The 18,945-nt window shown below is 44.0% G+C and overlaps 1 protein-coding gene across 1 annotated transcript in view; it reads left to right on the forward strand.

Moving 5' to 3' along the window:
• Nucleotides 1-18,945, forward strand: part of LOC137332166 (receptor expression-enhancing protein 2-like) — a 103,882-nt gene that overhangs the window by 70,537 nt on the left and 14,400 nt on the right. The window contains exon 6 of the mRNA XM_067995872.1: nt 16,155-16,302. Coding sequence (XP_067851973.1) covers nt 16,155-16,302 — 148 coding nt within the window. The remainder of the gene's footprint in view (nt 1-16,154; nt 16,303-18,945) is intronic.

The following is an 18,945-nucleotide window of genomic DNA, read 5'->3' on the forward strand; positions in this document are numbered from 1 at the left end:
AATGTCTCATCCAAAAGACAGCACCTCTGACAGTCCAGCATTCCATCAGTACGTCACTGAAGTGTCAACCTAAGTTATGTGCTCAAGACTCTGGAGTGTGACTTGAACCCACAGCCTTCTGACTCAGAGGCAAGAGTGCTCCCCACTGAACCACGGCTGACACTGATGAAAGATACATAATACTGTCTGACATCATTCTGCATCTTTTTATGTGCTTTAAATACATTTACAAAAATAGATTTTCTGCTCGTTCATAATATGTTGAGAACAGTAGTTCCTAAAGGGACCATAAGGCATTTTTTTTCAAAAAATATACTTTATTCATAAAATTTGCAGCAATACATACAATACAGTTGTCATATCACATTCCAAACGTACACAATGCAGATTATACAATTTGCAGGTTACATCAAGTACAGTTCAATGAACACATTGGACATGATTACAGTTCATGACACTCTCGGGTGCCTCATTGCATTACACTCAATTAGGATTATTGATAACAGGTACGTTACAGATTCTTTACAGGTTCATTACAGATTCATTACAGTTACATTACATCAATTAGAATTTTACATTCTGCCCGAGGGGGTTTTTCCCTGATTGCAGCCCCTCGGTGTTCTGTTTTCCCAGTTATTGGCCAGCTTGTGATCCCTCTCCAATGACGTGACCCTGGCACCTTGGGGTAGATTTTTGGGTTATCTGTTGTGCAGCTGCAGGAAGATCGGCAAATGGGGAAAGCAGAGCCTCGACACATTTTGCTCCTGGTTCCTTCTGCCTGTGGTTTTGCCATCTGGTTGAATTTTGTGAGCTCGAGTGCATGCATACATTTCAGGATAGATTTTCATCTTTCACAGGGCTTTGTGTTGTGAGTGCTTATTGGTAATTTGGGTGCTACAACCGATGAATGGAAAATGGTCGGCTTATGAATTTGGCACATGTCTGAATTCCCAGCATGTGAAGCTCTGTACCAGGAGTGTTGAAGATGAAAATGTACCCTTTTGTGTCATGGACTTATTAAGATCCCAGTATGCATGCAAAACTAGCTAATGAGTAACTGACACAATGGGCTCGATTTTACAATGGTGGCGGGCTGGCGGGGGTGGGAGGGTGAAAGTGCGCATGGCAAACCCGCATGAACAAAATTTACCATTTCCGACATGTTGATTGCTGATGATTAACATCCTCTCCGGGTTAAGCGCCCGGCAGTCAACCTGTCAATCAGGCTGTCTGCCGCCAGGAGCTGCAACGCAAGAGGGGGGAGGGCCCGAGAAAGAGAGAGCGAGACGTCATCCGGCACTGGAACGGAAGATCGGGGGGGGAAGAATGGAAGATCCGGCCCTGGACTGGAAGACAGGGGTGGGGGGGGAGGAGGAGGAGGAGAGGGGAAGATCGGGGGGTTGAAGAGGGGAGATCGGGAGGACAACGGTGGGGGGGGGGTGAAGAGGGGGACATCGGAGCAGGAGATGTCTGACATTGGAGCAGGGTGCAAAGATAGGTTCATTTACTGTTTTCACTTCCGTCTATGGTTTTTATTTAATTTATTTAGTTTCTTGATCTCTGATCCGGCCCTTCATGCCTGGTTTCACCAGGCGTGAATCAGAAGCGGTGGGCAAGCCGCCCAGGTTAGTTAAAAATGGTTACTCTGTCACAGGTAAAGTGCTTAAATACCTCAATGAGGTACATTTATCTCTTTAACTGTCATTCGGCTTTAATTGCCAGCGGGATTTCCGTTTTTGGGTGCCCGCGCGCACAAAGGTGGGTCCCTGGGAAACTCGGAAGTCGGCGGGTTGGAGCCGGCTTCCGAACCCAAACGGGATTTCCACGATTTTTGGAGCCCCCCCACCCTCAGCACACCTGCAATTGCCTCCTAAAATCACCCCCACTGTTTGCACTAGGATTGCACTTCTTGCTTTCAAAGCCCATTTTGAACAGATACAAGGGACTCTCCACATGCAATAGAACTCTTGAAGAGGAACAGACTCTGCATGTGTTCTTTGTAATATTTACAGTATCTTTTTAATATTCTGCCCTTTTAATTGAGATTTTTTCAATATTTCTGAATCTGTGTAATTATCTTGGGGGGGGGGGACCATTTTTATTTACTTTTTACTTTTGGTTTTAAATGTGCCCCCTCCCCCCAAAAAATAGCCCATTGTTGCCTCATAATTCATCAGAAAGCAGAGTGAAAGTGAGTCATTTACAGGACCTCAGCAGAACCGGTGAAAAAAGGACACTCAAACAAGAGCTCTCCCACTACTAACTTTCACAGAATCTCAGGGAGCCACAAGGGATCTAAGTGCAAGCTGCAAAGTATCGTGGCAGCAGCAAGTGAAGCTAATGTTTGATTGGGGTTAGTTTGGTTATACTCAAAATAAAGTATTCCATAATTAAGGAGATCAGCAGCCACCTAAGCTGCACTGGCTGCACCTGTCATTAAGTCACCAACCATGCCTACGGGCGTTGATAGCCCTGCCTGCCATCTATAAAGAACCAACTTCCCTAACAGGCTCCAGGTAAGTAGGAAGCTGGTTTCAGAGCTTTGCCATCAGCTCCAATAATGCCTGAAACAAACCTGCAACATGCAGCTCATGTCCCAGCTAACACTGCATTGCATCCCGGCTTACACCCCTTCCACACTGTGTTCTACTCACTGGGAGTTTTCACCCCTTCTGTACCAGCTGTCTCCAAATTACATAATTGATCTAGCTCTGAGCGTTCTTGGGGACTAGAGCTTTTGTCCAGTTACATGATCTTGTTGCACTTCCTTTATGCACGTGCTCCTATACATGCCTCTTGTACATGTGTCGACTTCCGGCTGGCCTTTGGGCTTCCTGCACAAAATAAAAGAAGAAATTAATAAACTTGCAGAATGGGCGTGTAATTGGCAAATTAGTTTCAATATAGATAAGTGTGAGGTGGTGCATTTTGACAGGAGGAATAAAGAGCCCACATACTGCTTGGAAAATAAGAGTCTAAATGGGGTAGAGGAGCAGAGGGATCTTGGGGTACAGATACACAAATCAGTAAAAGTAGCAACACTGGTTAATAAAGCTATTTAAAAAAAAGCAAACAAAGCACTTGGGTTCATTTCTAGAGGGGTAGAATTGAAAAGCAGAGAAACTTGTGTAGAACCTTGGTTAGACCACGCTGTGCACAGTTCTGGTCTCCATATTATAAAAAGGATATAGAGGCACTGGAGAAGGTACAAAAAGGATTTACAAGGATGATACCAGAACTGAGGGGTTATACCATCAGGAAAGATTGAACAGATTGGGGCACTTTTCTCTGGAAAAGAGACCTGATAGAGGTCTTTAAGATTATGAAATGGTTTGATAGACATAGAGAAGATGTTTCCACTTGGGGGAGACCAAAACTAGGGGCCATAAAGAAATAATAGTCACCAATAAGGGATTTAGGAGAAACTTCTTTACCCAGACAGTGGTTGAGGCAACTAGCAAAGATGCAGTTAAGGGGAAGCTCAATTAAACTCATGAGGGAGAAAGGAACGGGATATATTGATAGGGTTAGATGAAGTAGGGTGGAAGCAGGCTTGTGTGGAGCACAAACGCCTGTTTCTGTGCTGTACATTCTATGTATATTACTTTCAAGCTAAACACATCTGACAATGCAGCACTCCCTCAGTACTGCATTGAAATTATATTGAAATTAACTCAGCCTTGACTTCCTAATGTTCTCAGAAAGAATGCGCTACACCTTCACATTGCTGTAACAAATGAGCGATCAGAGTCAAACTTGTTCTGGCCTGGGGAAGTCTCTGTTTAAAGGGGAAGCAGCTCATTTGGCCGTGTATGAAAGTGGCCTTTAATTTTGGGACTGTGGCAGTAGAATTGATCCATGTTTGTTCTTTGGGGGTTTTTTTTGGATATTTTCTGGCCAGATTTTTGCCTGGCAAAATTTATCATTGCTACAATCAAAATTCAGGAGATGGAGATTCCTCTTTTTTTTGGAGGGATGTGAGGCAGGGTCTAGAGGTGAGTGCCATACCCATTCTTAACCATATAGCCATCATCAGAAATTCAGGCATACCTACCTGGAAATGTCTGAGCAAAATGGACTTTGCAGGCTCAGCTTCACTGGGGAGCAATGCCAGCTGAGTGTGAGCTTGACTTGAATGGTAGCCGCCTTACCTTTTGATTGAGCCATTCCAGGGCTTGAGCACATAACCTAGGTTGACATTTTAGTGCAGTGCTGAGAAAGTGCTGCATTGTCAGAGATGCTGTCTTTTTAGGTGAGGTTCTTAACCCAGGCCCCATCAGCCTGTTCAGGTGGATATAAAAGATCCCATGGCCTTATTCAAAGATGAACAGGGGAGTTCTCCTGATGTCCTGGCCAACATTTATCTCTCAACCAATGCCACCAAAAACAGATCAGCTGTTCATTCATCTCACTGCAGTTTGTAAGACCTTGCTGTGTGCAAATTGGCTATTGTGTTTGTCTACCAAACAACAGTAGCTATCTTCAAAAGTAATTATTTAGCTGTGAAGCATTTGTGACATCCTGAAGATGTGAACGATACTATATATATATATATATATATATATATATATATATATATATTATATATATATATATATTTATGTATATGTAAATTCTTTGTTTGCATGAAGTTAACCTGCAGGGGGAATCTTCCAGTGGTAATCAGGTCTTCACATGACTGAACTTTTATGCTAATTTCAAGCTACCACAGGGGACATCAGCAAAATCAGTTACCTGGCTGTTCAGCTACACTTAAATAAAGAAAAACTTTAAAGCCATAATGTTAAGCTTGCAGGATAAATATATACCGAAAACTAGCAAGCTTAGATTAACTGGGCACGACCCTAAATAAATTAATAGACAAATCAAAAGCAACATCCAGAGAAATAAATGACTGTAACAAATCCTGCAGGCAGAGAGTGGATGGGGTTTACTGGGATGAATGTAAGAACATGCAGAAGAATGTTAAAAGGGTATTTCTGTATTTCATTAGTAAGAGAGCAGTCAGAGAACAAATGAGAACCATAAAAAATGCAAACAAGCATGAAAGTGCAGGCAGAGAGTGACTGGGTGACCGCCAAACACACAAGGAGGACCAGGCAGGTAGTGCAGGAGTCCCCTGAGGGTATCTCGCTTCTGAATACTGGTGAGGGAGAGGGTTCCTCTGTGGAGTGCAGCCAGAGCCAAGTCCACAGCAAGATGAATAGCTCAGCTGTACGGGGGGAGGAGAAAAGAGAGCAATAGTGATAGGGGATTCTATAGTTAGGGGAGCAGACAGACGTTTCTGTGGCTGCAGACATGATTCCAGGATGGTAAGTTGCCTCCTTGGTGCCAGGGTCAAGGATGTCACTGAATGGCTGCAGAACGTTCTGCAGGGGGGAGGGTGAACAGCCAGAGGTCGTGGTCCATATTGGTACCAACAACATAGGTAGAAAGAGGGATGAGGTCCTGCAGGCAGATTTTAAGGAGTTAGGAAAGAGATTAAGAAGCAGGACGTCAAGGGTAGTAATCTCCGGATTACTCCTGGTGCCACGCGCTGGTAAGCATAGAAATAGGAGGATAGAGCAGATGAATGCATGACTGGAGAGATGGTGCAGGAGGGAGGGCTTTAGATTCCTGAGGCATTGGGACTAGTTCTGGGGAAGTTGAGACCTGTACTGGCCGATGGGTTGCACCTCAACGGAGCTGGGACCAATGTCCTTGTGGTCAGGTTCGCTAGTGCTGTGGGGGAGGGTTTAAACTATTTTGGCAGAGGGATGGGCGCCAGGATGTAGCAATGGAAAGGAGAAACAAGGGACACACTAGAGCAAGTAATAGTACAGTATTAGGTGGGATCAGACTAAGACAGAGTAAAAGAAAGTCTAAGACTGGTTTGCAGTGCATGTATGTAAACGCACGAAGCGCGGTAAACAAGGTTGGTGAGCTGCAGGCACAAATAGCCACATGGGTAAACGATGTTGTGGTGATAACTGAGACCTGGCTCAAAAAAGGGCAGGATTGGATACTAAATATTCCTGGATACAAGGTGTTCAGGAAAGATAGGGAAGGAAAGAAAGCAGTGGGGTGGCAGTATTGATTAAGGAGAATATTGCAGTACTGGAGAGAGAGGATGTCCTGGAGGGGTCAAGGACAGAATCTATTTGGTTAGAGTTAAGAAATAAAAGAGGTGCCATTACACTACTGGGTGTATTCTATAGGCCACCAACCAGTGGGAAGGATATAGAGGAGCAAATTTGCAGGGAAATTACAGAGGGGTGCAAAAGCCAGAGAGTAGTGATAACGGGAGACTTCAACTACCCTAATATAGACTGAGATAACAATAATAATATAAGGGGCACAGAGGAGGAGGAATTTTTGAAATGTGTTCAGGATAACTTTCTTAACCAGTATGTTTCCGGCCCAACGAGGAAATAGGCATTGCTGGACTTCATTCTAGGAAATGAGGTGGGCCAAGTGGAGCAAGAGTCAGTGGGGGAGCATTTAAGGAGCAGCGAACATAGAATCATAAGGTTTAGAATAGCTATGGAAAAGGACACGGACCACTCTAAAGTAAAAATACTCAATTGGAGGAGAGCCAATTTCGATGGGATGAGAACAGATCTGGCCTGGATAAATTGGAATCAAAGATTGGCAGGCAAAACTGTAATTGAACAGTGCGCAGCCTTTAAGGAGGAGATTGTTTGGATACATTTTAGGCACATTCCCATCAGGCAGAAAGATAGGGCAATTAAAGCTGGGCCTCCCTGGATGACAAAAGAGATAGTGAGTAAGATGAAATGGAAAAAAGGAGCGTATGACAGATGTCAGGTTGATAACACAAGTGAGAACCAGGCAGAATATAGAAAGTTCAGAGGGGAAGTGAAAAAGGAAATAAGAGGGGCAAAGAGAGTATGAGAGTAGACTGGTGGCCAACATAAAAGGGAATCCAAAAGTCTTCTACAGGCATGTAAACAGTAAACGGTTAGTAAGAGGAGGGATGGGGCTGATTAGGGACCATAAAGAAGATCTACTCATGGAGGCAGAGGGGATGGCTGAGATACTAAATGAGTACTTTGCATTTGTTTTTACCAAGGAAGAAGATGCTGCCGGAGTCTCACTAAAGGAAGATATAGTTGAGATACTGGATGGGCTAAAAATTGATAAAGAGGTACTTGAAAGGCTAGCTGTACTTAAAGTAGATAAGTCACCCGGTCCGGACGGGATGCATCCGAGGTTGCTGAGGGAAGTAAGGATGGAAATTGCGGCGGTACTGGCCAAAATCTTCCAAACATCCGTAGATACGGGGGTGGTGCCAGAAAACTGGAGAATTGCAAATGTTACATCCTTGTTCAAAAAGGGTGTAAGGATAAACCCAGCAACTATAGGCCAGTCAGTTTAACGTCAGTGGTGGGGAAACTTTTAGAAACGATAATCCGGGACAGAATTAACAGTCACTTGGACGAGGGTAGATTGATTAGGGAAAGCCAGCACGGATTTATTAAAGGCAAATCGTGTTTAACTAACTTGATAAAGTTTTTTGATGAGGTAACAGAGATGGTAGATGAGGACATTGCAGTTGATCTGGTGTATATGGACTTTCAAAAGGTGTTTGATAAAGTGCAGCACAGTAGGCTTATCATCAAGATTGTGGCCCATGGAATAAAGGGGGCAGTAGCATCATGGATACAGAATTGGCTAAATGACAGGAAACAGAGAGTTGTGGTGAATGGTTGTTTTTCGGACTTGAGGGAGGTGTACAGTGATGTTCCCCAGGGGTCAGTGCTGGGACCACTGTTTTTCTTGACATATATTAATGACTTGGACATGGGTGTACAGGGCAGAGTTTCAAAATTTGCAGATGACACAAAACTTGGAAGGGTAGTAAACAGTGAGGAGCATAGTAATAGACTTCAAGAGGATATAGACAGACTGGTGGCATGGGCGGACACGTGGCAGGTGAAATTTAACACAGAAAAATGCGAAGTGATACATTTTGGTCGGAAGAACAAGGAGAGGCAATATAAACTAGAGGGCACAACTCTAAAAGGGATACAGGAACAGAGAGATCTGGGGGTACATGTGCACAAATTGTTGAAGGTGGCAGGGCAGGTTGAGAAAGGGGTTAAAAAAGCATATAGAATCCTGGGCTTTATAAATAGAGGCATAGAATACAAAAGCAAGGAAGTCATGATGAACCTTGAGAAGACACTGGTTCGACCACAACTGGAGTATTCTGTCTAGTTCTGGGCACTGTACTTCAGGAAGGATGTGAAGGCCTTAGAGAGGGTGCAGAAGAGATTTACTAAAATGATTCCAGGGACGAGGGCCTTTAGTTACGTGGATAGACTGGAGAAGCTGGGGTTCTTCTCCTTGGAACAGAGACAGTTGCGAGGTATTCAAAATCATGAAGGGTCTAGATAGAGAGAGAGAGAGACTGTTCCCATTGGAGGAAGGGTCAAGAACCAGAGGACAAAGATTTAAGGTGATTGGCGAAAGAACCAAAGGTGACATGACGAAAAGCTTTTTTACGCGGCAAGTGATTGGGATCTGGAATGCACTGCCTGAGGGGATGGTGGAGGCAGATTCAATCATGGCCTTCAAAAGGGAACTGGATAAGTACTTGAATGAAAAAAATTTGCAGGGCTACGAGGAAAGGGCAGGGGAGTGGGACTAGCTGGATTGCACTTGTATAGAGCCGGGGCGGACTCGATGGGCCAAATGGCCTCCTTCTGTGCTGTAACTTTTCTACGATCCTAAATAGAAGATGAGCACAAGATAATAAATATTCTGAAAGATTACTTCCTCTAAGTATTCACAAGGGAAGACACAAGCAACATATCCTCCCTACAAAGAGTTTATCTCAGGCAAAGTTAATGACTTCAGTATAACTGAGATAGAAGGATTATACAGGCTAAAAGGACTCAAAAATATAAATACCCAGGGATGAACGATACTTATCTCAGGCTGTAAAGAAAACCAAAGAAGAGATTTGTGAGCCATTAACAATAATTATGAGGGAATTACTGGACCTGCAGAGGTTCTACTAGAGTGGAAACTGGCTAACATTGTGCCCATGTTCAAAAAGGATGACAAATTAGACAACTACAGATCCATTAGCCTTCCTTCAATACTGAGTAAAATAATGGAATAATTTGAAGATTATCTGTACCATCATAACTAAAGCAGTAAACATCCGTTCAGATGGGAAAAACCCACCTAACCAACATTCTTGACTTCTTTGAGCTAGTAACATCCTAAGTGTACTGTGTAAGCCCTATAATGTGTTGTACATTGACTTCCAGAAGTCATTTTACAAAGTTCCACATAAAACGCTATTAGGTAAGCTCAAAGCTCTGGCGATGCAGGCAAAATCTTTGATATGAATTAGAAATTGACTGAAGGACAGAAGCACCAAGAGGAGTTATGTTGCGATGTGGGGGTGGGGGGTGGAATATGAGTGGGGTGCCCCTGGGGATCAGTGTTGGTACCACAACTGTATCTAATTTACATCAATGCTTGGGATTCAGAAACCCAGTGCAAATTAGTCAAATTTTCAGATGATACCAAACTGAGAGAGGCAGTGAAATCAGAGGAGGCATTTCAGAAATTACCAAATGAGCTGAACCAATATGTAAGTGGGCAGAACACTGGCAGATGAAATTTAATACAGGGAGATGTAAAATCCTACACATAGGAAGGAAAAATAGGCAAGATATATATTCATGAATGGCGTTGAAATAGCTAAGAATGAAGTTGAAAAAGACCTTGGACTAAAATGTGATGCTCAAAATGTCTAAGCAATACAGAGTGGCAATCAACCAATTCAATAAAATGTTGAATGATATAGCTAAAATAGCAGAGTACAAGCCAGAAGAAGACATAATCAAATTTACACTGCTCTGGTTAGACCATACCTTGAGTACTGTGTCCAGTTCTGAACACTGAGATGCATGGGAGAAATTCCAGTCCAGGAAGCAGTACAAAGAAGAACGATAAGGATGATCCCCAGTCTTAGAGGGCTCAGATAAGACTCGAGAAATTCGGGGTCTTGAACCTTGAACTGTGACACCAGAGAGATGACCTTATAGAGGTGTTATAAATTCCGGGTTTGCACTGGGTATCCTCTTCGGTGTTAAGTATTACTGTGCATTCTTGTAAGCAGCCGTTGTGTCCCTTATCAGGCATTTACGTTCACTGGCCAATATCTAGTCATACGAAAGTGCGTGCTGGGGAGTCATAACAATGAAGCCCCTTGTTGAGTCCACTGGATACTGTAATCTTGCATGTGTTCCCATGGACCTTTCTCCTATCTTCCAGAAAGCAAACTGCTGAACATTCTAGTGAGATGAGGCTTATTGTAAACTAACAAGCTTCTACCTTTCCCCACAGCTGTCCATGTCAGAAATGGCCAGTTAAATTGACAATAGAATCTGCTATTGCCCTCCTTTGTATGGGCTTCCCTGGCAGCTACACCCACCCACCCCCCCCCCCACCCCCCCAACCAGAAGCTTCTGTCTTGTCTGGATTTAATCCCATAGTGAACACGCTCTAGACATCTTGAAGTAACGCTTCAGACTCCTGGACAGATCCAGGGCCACCTAACAATACAGCCCCGCCAATGTCATCACGGTTATCGCAGTCTGCTGCATGCTTCATAACTTTGCCATGTGGACAGGCCTAATTGTGGCAGAGCAAAAATCTCATAATCATTCAGAAAGTAACCTGCTGAATGACCATTGCTGCCAGCAAGGATCGAACTGTAAGACCAGCTCTCATGGAGAAGACCTTCAACTACGTGCCACATCAGTCCAATGCATTTAACAGTTCTCTCCACACTTATGCGTAGTGCATGGCCAAAACATCTTCAGCAACATTGGCCTCTACGCTAACTCAACTAACATGGATGCCAGTCTTTTCATTTGTCAATCCCTTATTCTACACCTGTAGGAAAAAAACTCTATGGAAAGAGTTGAAATAAAGTGCAATCATATTTAATAACCTAAAAGTGATGAGATTATGTGGCTAGTTTTTGCCCTTATTGACGGTGAATGCTTTGTTTGCTTAACATCCTAATCTTCTGCTCCTTCTATTGTTCCCCCAGTGGCAAGCGTAAGTGAGGTGTTTGGCAGCTGAGTGTCAGTGAGAGGTTCTTGACTTTGAGGTGGCCCTCTACTTCCTTGTGTTGGATCAAGAGATACCCTACAGCTGCTGTAACTAAAGTCACTTGCTGATCCTGCCCATTTTCTGGCACAACTCTTGTCATTTCAGTGGGTCATGGTGAATGGACTGGATGTGGCTTCACCCTGAGGAGCTGCAGCCTCATCTGTGTGGAACTGAAAGCATACCCTGGCTGCTGGACACATCCTCATCATGTACACTCATCTGTGTAGAGATAGACATCAGGCAGCCATGAAGGTAGTTAAGCTCTGTGTAATCGCTCTCCCCATCTAATCCCCCAGAATGTTGAAGCTGGACAAAAGAGCCTCTGCAGTGCAAGAATTCATAAGAGATACTCTGCTTGTGCTTAGGACCTCTGGCACTCGTGTTTTACTGCAGATGGCCCCTCGAGATGCCATGTGCTTTATGCCGGACTGCATTTCTGTTAAGCAATCATGACTGTACAAAGGCAGGTATTGGAGTCTTCCACAGTCCCTGCCACTTTGCAGAGTGCTTAGCATACGCTTTAATGAGATTAAAAAACATTAGTGTATCCTTCTTTAAATGTAGGTTCTTACTCCTCCAATGCCACTGTCATTTGTTTCTGCTCCTCTTCACTTGTGCTCTGTCAAACACCTCGTTTGCCCTCCTCAAACGGACTATTTAAATCCCCCTGGATAGATGTACCAGTGTTGGTGCTTGCTAAAGAAGGAATGATTGAATGATGCAGGGTGCTGTGAGGTGCTAGCTTCTTGGATGCCATTGGAACCTGTGGCTAGTTGTTAGGGTTCAATGTGTACCGCAGTATAGTGGTTATGCCACCAGACTAGCAACCCAGAGATTCTCAGTTTAAATCCCACTATGGCAAGTTGTGAAATTGAATTCAGTAATCTGATCATTTGTGGGCTAGCACCAAACGAAATGACCATGAAAGCTGCTGGATTGTTGTAAAAACCCATCTGGCTCACTGTATGGCTCCAGTTTTTCTCTTAATGCCTTCTGCAGTAACCTAGCAAACCACGCAGTTGTACAACAATCACTATAGAACAGAATCATAAGAGAAATAGCAAACAAATCTAACGGCAACAACCCAGAACAAGATCCAGACAATCCCAGCCCAGCTGACCCTACAAAGTCCTCCTCACTAACATATGGGGACTGGTGCCCAAATTGGAAGAGCTGTCGCACAGATTAGTCAAGAAACATCTTGATCCAGTCGTACTCACAGAGTCATATCCGTCAGCCAATATCCTATACTCCTTCATCACTATTTGTGGGTATGTCCTATTTCACTGGAGGATACTCTGGGTGGAGGGGCTTCAATCTCAATCACTTAATAGCTCCGTAATACCACCACTGACCAAGCTGGACAAATTCTAAAGGACATAGCTGCCAAATTGGACCTGTGTCAGGTACTGGAGGGAGCAACCTACTTGACCTCCATCATTTGTGTGGCATTAGCACAGTGCTAAGTGGGACAGACTAAGTACAGATCTAGGAGCCCATCCCTGAGGGCATCTCTGAGGCACTGTGGGTGAACATCATAAGCAGCAGAATTGTATACCACCACAATATGTAAGCCCTCATTCCTCCATTACCATCAAGCCAGGAGATCAACCCTGGTTAACTGGGAAGTGTAGAAGGGTGTCCTTGGAGCAGCATCAAGCATACCTTAGAATGAGACACCTACTTAGGTACGCTACAACGCAGGGTTACCTGCATGCCAAATACCTAAAGCAGCAGGCTATAGACAGAGCTAAATGGTCCCACAACCAATGAAGCAGAACAAAGCTTTGTAGCTCTAGCACATCCAGTCAAAAATGGTAGTGGATAATTAGGCAATTAATGGGAGGAGGAGGCTCCATGAACATCTCCATCCTCAACTATGGCAGAGCCTCGCATGTGAGTGCAAGAAACAAGGCTGAAATGTTTGCAAGTATCTTTAGTCCAAATTGCCAAGAGGATGATCCCGCTAAGTCATCTTCTGAGGTCCTCACCAGCATAGATGCCAGTTTCCAACTAATTTGGTTCACTCCGTGTGACATTAAGAAGTGGCGCGTACACTGAACACAGCAAAGACTGTGGGCCCTGACAACATCCTGAATGTAGCACTGAAGATCACACCAGAACTAGCAAATCTCTAGCCAAGTTATTCCAGTGCAGCTATGACATTGGCATCTACACTTGCGCATAGAAAATTGACCCCAAGTATTTTCTATCCCACTCAGCTGCAGATCTTGTCACAGCTTTCATCTTGGCATGGACACAAGAATTGAGGTGAGAGGTGAGAGTAACTACCCTCAACATCAAAACAGCATTGAACAGAGTATAGCAGCAAGGAGGTCTAACAGAATTGAGGTCAATAGGGATCAAACAGAAAACTCCAGTGGCTGGAGTCATACCTGTCATGGAGGAAGATAGCCATGATTCTTGGAGGCCAGGACATTCCTGGTAAAGTTCCTCAGGGTAGCGATCTTAGCCCAGCCATCTTCAGCTGCTTCATCAATGATGTTGATCATAAGGTCAGGAATGGGCTGTATGCTGATGGTTGTACAGCGTTCAACTCCATTCACAACTCCTCTGATAATGAAGCAGCACATGCTAGCTTCTTTGACAGCACCTCCCAAACCCGTGACCTCTACCACCTAGAAGGACAAGGGCAACACCACCTGCACGTTCCCCTCCAAGTCACACACCATCCTGACTTGGAAATATATCGCCGTTCTTCATCGTCGCTGGGTCAAAATCCTGGAACTCCATATCGAACAGCACTGTGGGAGAACCTTCACCACACAGACTGCAGCGATTCAAGAAGGCGGCTCACCACCACCTTCTCAAGGGCAATTAGGGATGGATAATAAATGCTGGCCTCGCCAGCGACGCCTACATCCCATCAATGAATAAAAAAAAGGTCTACAGCAGGACCTGGATAACATCAAGGCTTGGGCTGACAAATGTCAGATAACATTTGTGCCACATAAAAGGAAGATAATGACCATATCCATGAAAATGTCCAACCATTTCTCATTGCTGAGTCCTCCAACATCAACATCTTGGGGGTCACCATTTGCCAGCTTAAGTGAACCACCTCAAACCCCTTCACCACACACAACGCTCAAATCAGGAGTACGATGGAATCAGCCAATCACCTGGATGGGTGCAGCTGCAACAATGTTCAAGAAGCTTAACCCACAGTAGACACAGTAGACTTTATCAGTCCTCTGCCACTGCTATGAACCCCTTCACCACCAGCACACTGTGGCAGCATTTATTTTTGTCTACAGGATGCACTACAGAAACTCACCAAGTTTATTTCAAAAGTACCTCCCAGCCCAACTTCTATCACCAAGAAGGATAAGAGCAGCGAGATCATGGGAATACCATCCCCTCCAAGTTCCCCTGCAGGTTAAACCCCATCCTAACTTGGACATATATCGGTGTACTTCATTATCGCCAGGTCACAATCCTGGAACTCCCTACCTAACACCCCAGTGAGAGCACAATCAGCACAAGGAATACAACTGTTTAAGGAAACAGCCAAACACCACTTCCTCAGGGCAACTAGGGATGGTCAATAAATGCAGCCTTCGCAATGTCACCTGCATCCCAACAATTAATAATAAAGGAAGAGGAACATATATTAGAAAACTGTCAAAAGACACCCCTTCTAACACCTCTAATAACATGTGTCATGGTGGTGTGCTGGAATGTATACGTGTGAGTGAGTGAATGATTCGGTGAATAAGGGAAGGAAAAATAGGATGAACAGGATAGTACGAGCCTTGAGCGTTGTGCAAACTTCGAACTTCACACCGACCCACTTCATTGGTATTCTCAGGCCGTAGGGCATTGACCATGGAATGTTCAAACCGAATCAAAGATCTAAAATTAAGGTTTGCTCCTTGTTGTCCTGTGTTCAAATATTGGAAGTTTGAAGAACACTTAAAGAGAGACCCAAGTGTCCACTCTGTATCCCACCTTGTGTGTGAGTAAATGAATATGCATCATGCGGGTAGCTGAAAGGTTGGTTTGTGGGCTTGCATTTCTAAATGGTAATGCGACTACAGTTCCAGTTTGAAGTGGCAGTAATAAATTGTGACCTGCTACAATAGGGACATGGATATGAAGCTTGGAAAGAGCTGATTTGTGAGACCTTACCATGTAGCCTCCGTTATGGTGTGACAGGATGAGTGGAAACTCTTGGTGATATGGATAATTTGCCCGTCTACTTAGTATGGTGAAATAATGCGCTCACCTTATTTTTGCAATTGTAAACAATTTTACAACACCAAGTTATAGTCCAGCAATTTTATTTTAAATTCACAAGCTTTCGGAGACTTCCTCCTTCCTCAGGTAAATGTTCAGGATCTCCTTGAAGCCTATTTTTGCAGACATCCTTAGATGGTTAAACCTCTTCCTTATCTGCTGCCACATCGATTAGCTGTTGGACACTGTGTGGCTCTGTCCACCAACCTGTTGTCAGTCTGCATGTTCTTCCCGTCACACAGACATCGACACTTCCATCTTCACACACATCCTACACACAGTAAGGGGGTGGAAGTGACATTTTGATAAATATCTATCCAATGGAGGGGGAAGGTGAACTTGTAGTTTCTAATCATTTAGCAGTAGGGACATGCCACCTTGTGGCGGGTATCTGAGGATCCCTAGTATTCTAGTGAGAAGTGGGCTGTGAAGTCCTCCCCACCCCTGATTGTGTATCCCTTTGATCTGTGGTGTGTAATACAGAAATTGCCAGTACTTCTGATGCTCCCCTGCATATTTGGAATTTTTTTCCTATAACCTTAATAAAGTACCTTCCCCTCTTCTCAGTAGTATAGGTAAGTCTACCTTTAATTTTGGTTTGCAAACAATAGTGTTTAAGTGTTGGGGCCTCTCACACTGACTTGGAGAGTAACTTCCAGTTGTGTCCTCACTCACCAACTTTAATGGTTAATTGTGATACTGCTGTCAGATTTCATCCTGCTGATAACATCACCCATCTGTTTCGTTGCCAGGGTCAAGGAGTGCTCTCAGACAAGCTGCGGAGTTTCAGCGTGCAGGATCTGACGCTGCTCAGAGATGAAGACACAATCCACCTGCGCAGTACAGACCCCCACATCAGAACTTCCACAAGCAACATTCTGGAAACGGTAAATGATCCTGGTACGTTTCAAAAAATCACTCATTCAGGACACATTATTCCTGTGGTCATTGAACCAGCCACTCGGGCAAACAACATCAAGAAGTCGAAATGCAGGTTCTGTTCTCCTGCTCCCTTCCTGAGTGTGCTGATAGTGCAGTGCTGTATTAAGGAGTCATTGTGGACATCATATTCATCATTATCATTTCAATTAGATTTGGAGGGTCGGATACTGTGATTTGTCTCCCCCACCACTCCATACTTCTAAACCCTAAATGGAGGAGGAGTGTGCAGTACTACATTGCTCCCAGACCCTGCACAGATCATCAGTTTCATCCAGCCTGGTCTCACGTTAATTTTAAATTTTCTTCTCCATGCTGGGATGGAAATGGCTTCTGGAGAGAGGACACACACACACAACACAGTCACTAGCCTTCAGAAAAAGCTAGATAACAGTTTTCACTGCTCCCCTACCCGTTACCATTGCTGCTGTTGTTCTGACTTCATCAGCGTGCTGTGGGGTGACTGCGGCCATCGCTTTGCCTCTGATAAGATTTGTTGCAAGTAATAATTTGATTGTTCATTGGAGAATGTCTAATGTTAGCTGGTTATTCACACATTTGGATGCTAGTCCTGGCAGTTGTTATTGATTTGATAAATAGACTACGTAGAATTCCATTTTAGAGGCATCTTCTAGTGCCATCAGCTGACACCGTTGAAAATGTTACATACAGGTGCATATTAATGCTTGAAAGCATTATCCATCACATTTGAGCTAAATGTGGGACAGTGGGGGTAATTTTCACTTTGTGCGATAGCGTAAAAAGGGTGATAGCAAATCGGCAGCCTGTTTTACATCTCTCCTGATTTTTATTTCCATTGAAGTCAATGTAAGTAAAAATCGGGAGAGATGTAAAACGGGCTGCCGATTTGCTATCTCCAGTTTTACACTATCGTACAAAATCAAAATGGCCCCCAATGCATTTTCATATGTGTTAAGAGTTTTTTCTACAGAATAAATCTACATGATAATTGGGATCATATGCAGGTGACCCTGGAAATTGAAGGACTGTCTGCTCTGTGGGCTACATTTACTGTATCCCTTACAGATTGAAATAGTTAAACTTAGTAATGCAAGGGCTCTGCTAGTGCACTGCCTCAGCATCACAGGGGTAACTACATGTTCTGAATAAACATGAGGTCTGCTTGAGCTGAGTAAACAAAGATTAGTTACTTGGCTGCAGTGTTTGATTGAAGCTGCTCAGCTGCACTGTATGTGTGTAGAATATTGACGAGCTCTTTTATAACATGATGAGTAACCGGTCAGACATTAGCTCAGCTCTATGTGGGCCAGAGTGATTCCAAGTTCTGCCTTCTCCATCATTCACTCGATGTCTCCCCATTGTGTCTGCTCAGTTAATGATCACTGATGCAGACGTGCAATGAGCACTGTCTACCATCCTGTGTCAGTAGTCTTTGGATAAAGGAAATTTGTCGGCAGTTCATGGTAATAGTTGATTCATCGCTGGAGAACAGAGTGTACTGTGTATTCTGTACGAAGCAAGGTTAGCAGTTAGGCTGTGCCAAGGACATTGGGGGTGGAATTAGACAGTTAATGATACATAAAATGAGATGGATTTGGATGGTTAGAAGGAAGAAGGTCCAGATTTTTTCAGTTTGGTCTGGAATAAGCAGGAAGTGTGCGTATGCATGCAGTTTTATTGCTGTGTGATTAACTACTCTGTGAGAGTGCAGGGGAATAGCACCTCATTATACATTGCCCAGTGATTGACTGACCAGGCTCACAACAGTGCTGATATTAGTTTAGATTTTCCACTTGATTTACACCAACTCCTGGGCATAACTTAAACAGGGTGCGGCAGAATATTTTTCAGGAGCTGCTTCATCAGCTCCCTGCTCACGCCAGCCACCTTTGGCATATTTGGACAGATTTATTATAATTAGGGGCAGTTGATGAGATTACATCATATGAAATATTTCCTGTTATTTGTACCTTAACAATGCCTCTACATCCCTGGCATCCAGTATTGCTATGGGTGGCAGGCAGATTTAAAGTTAAATCCCCCAAAGGGAGTTTAATTAATCACAAGGAAATTTATTTAACTCCCCTCCCCACCCCACCCCAAGCATGAAATATTTTCCAGAAAATAAATTTGGACGCTCTTCAACTGCCCCAGAGGCCACTGCCCACGCTCCTAGCCCTGCCACAGCCATTCTCCACCCGCTCACAGTCAAGTAACCTCCACTCCAGAAAATCAGTCAGAGTCAGGGCCGCATGCTTGTGGTGGGTGGAAGCCCCAGCCCACCACACCTCCGCCAGTGCAAAAGCCAAATGGAAGATGCAGGCTTCTTTATCTGTGGAACTGACCTCATGATTGTGCAGCCTTTTGTTAATGACTGACTAATGCCATGAGAACACAAATTATTACTGTGTGACTGATGGACTCTGTAATAGAGTACGTCCCTCCTTATGCATTTATGCTGTGTGCATAGTATATAGGGTTTCTCCTTGTGTGGTTGCCATGGGATATGGTATTTATGATTCTTCTGTTTCTCCTTGTGTGGTTGGCAATGGGTGTGGTATATAGGGCCCATCCTTGTACGATGTACCAAGAAAGACTTGCTGGGAACAGGCCCAAAATGCC

The sequence above is a fragment of the Heptranchias perlo genome, chromosome 14, assembly GCF_035084215.1.
Source record: "Heptranchias perlo isolate sHepPer1 chromosome 14, sHepPer1.hap1, whole genome shotgun sequence".
NCBI classification, from domain to species: domain Eukaryota; kingdom Metazoa; phylum Chordata; class Chondrichthyes; order Hexanchiformes; family Hexanchidae; genus Heptranchias; species Heptranchias perlo.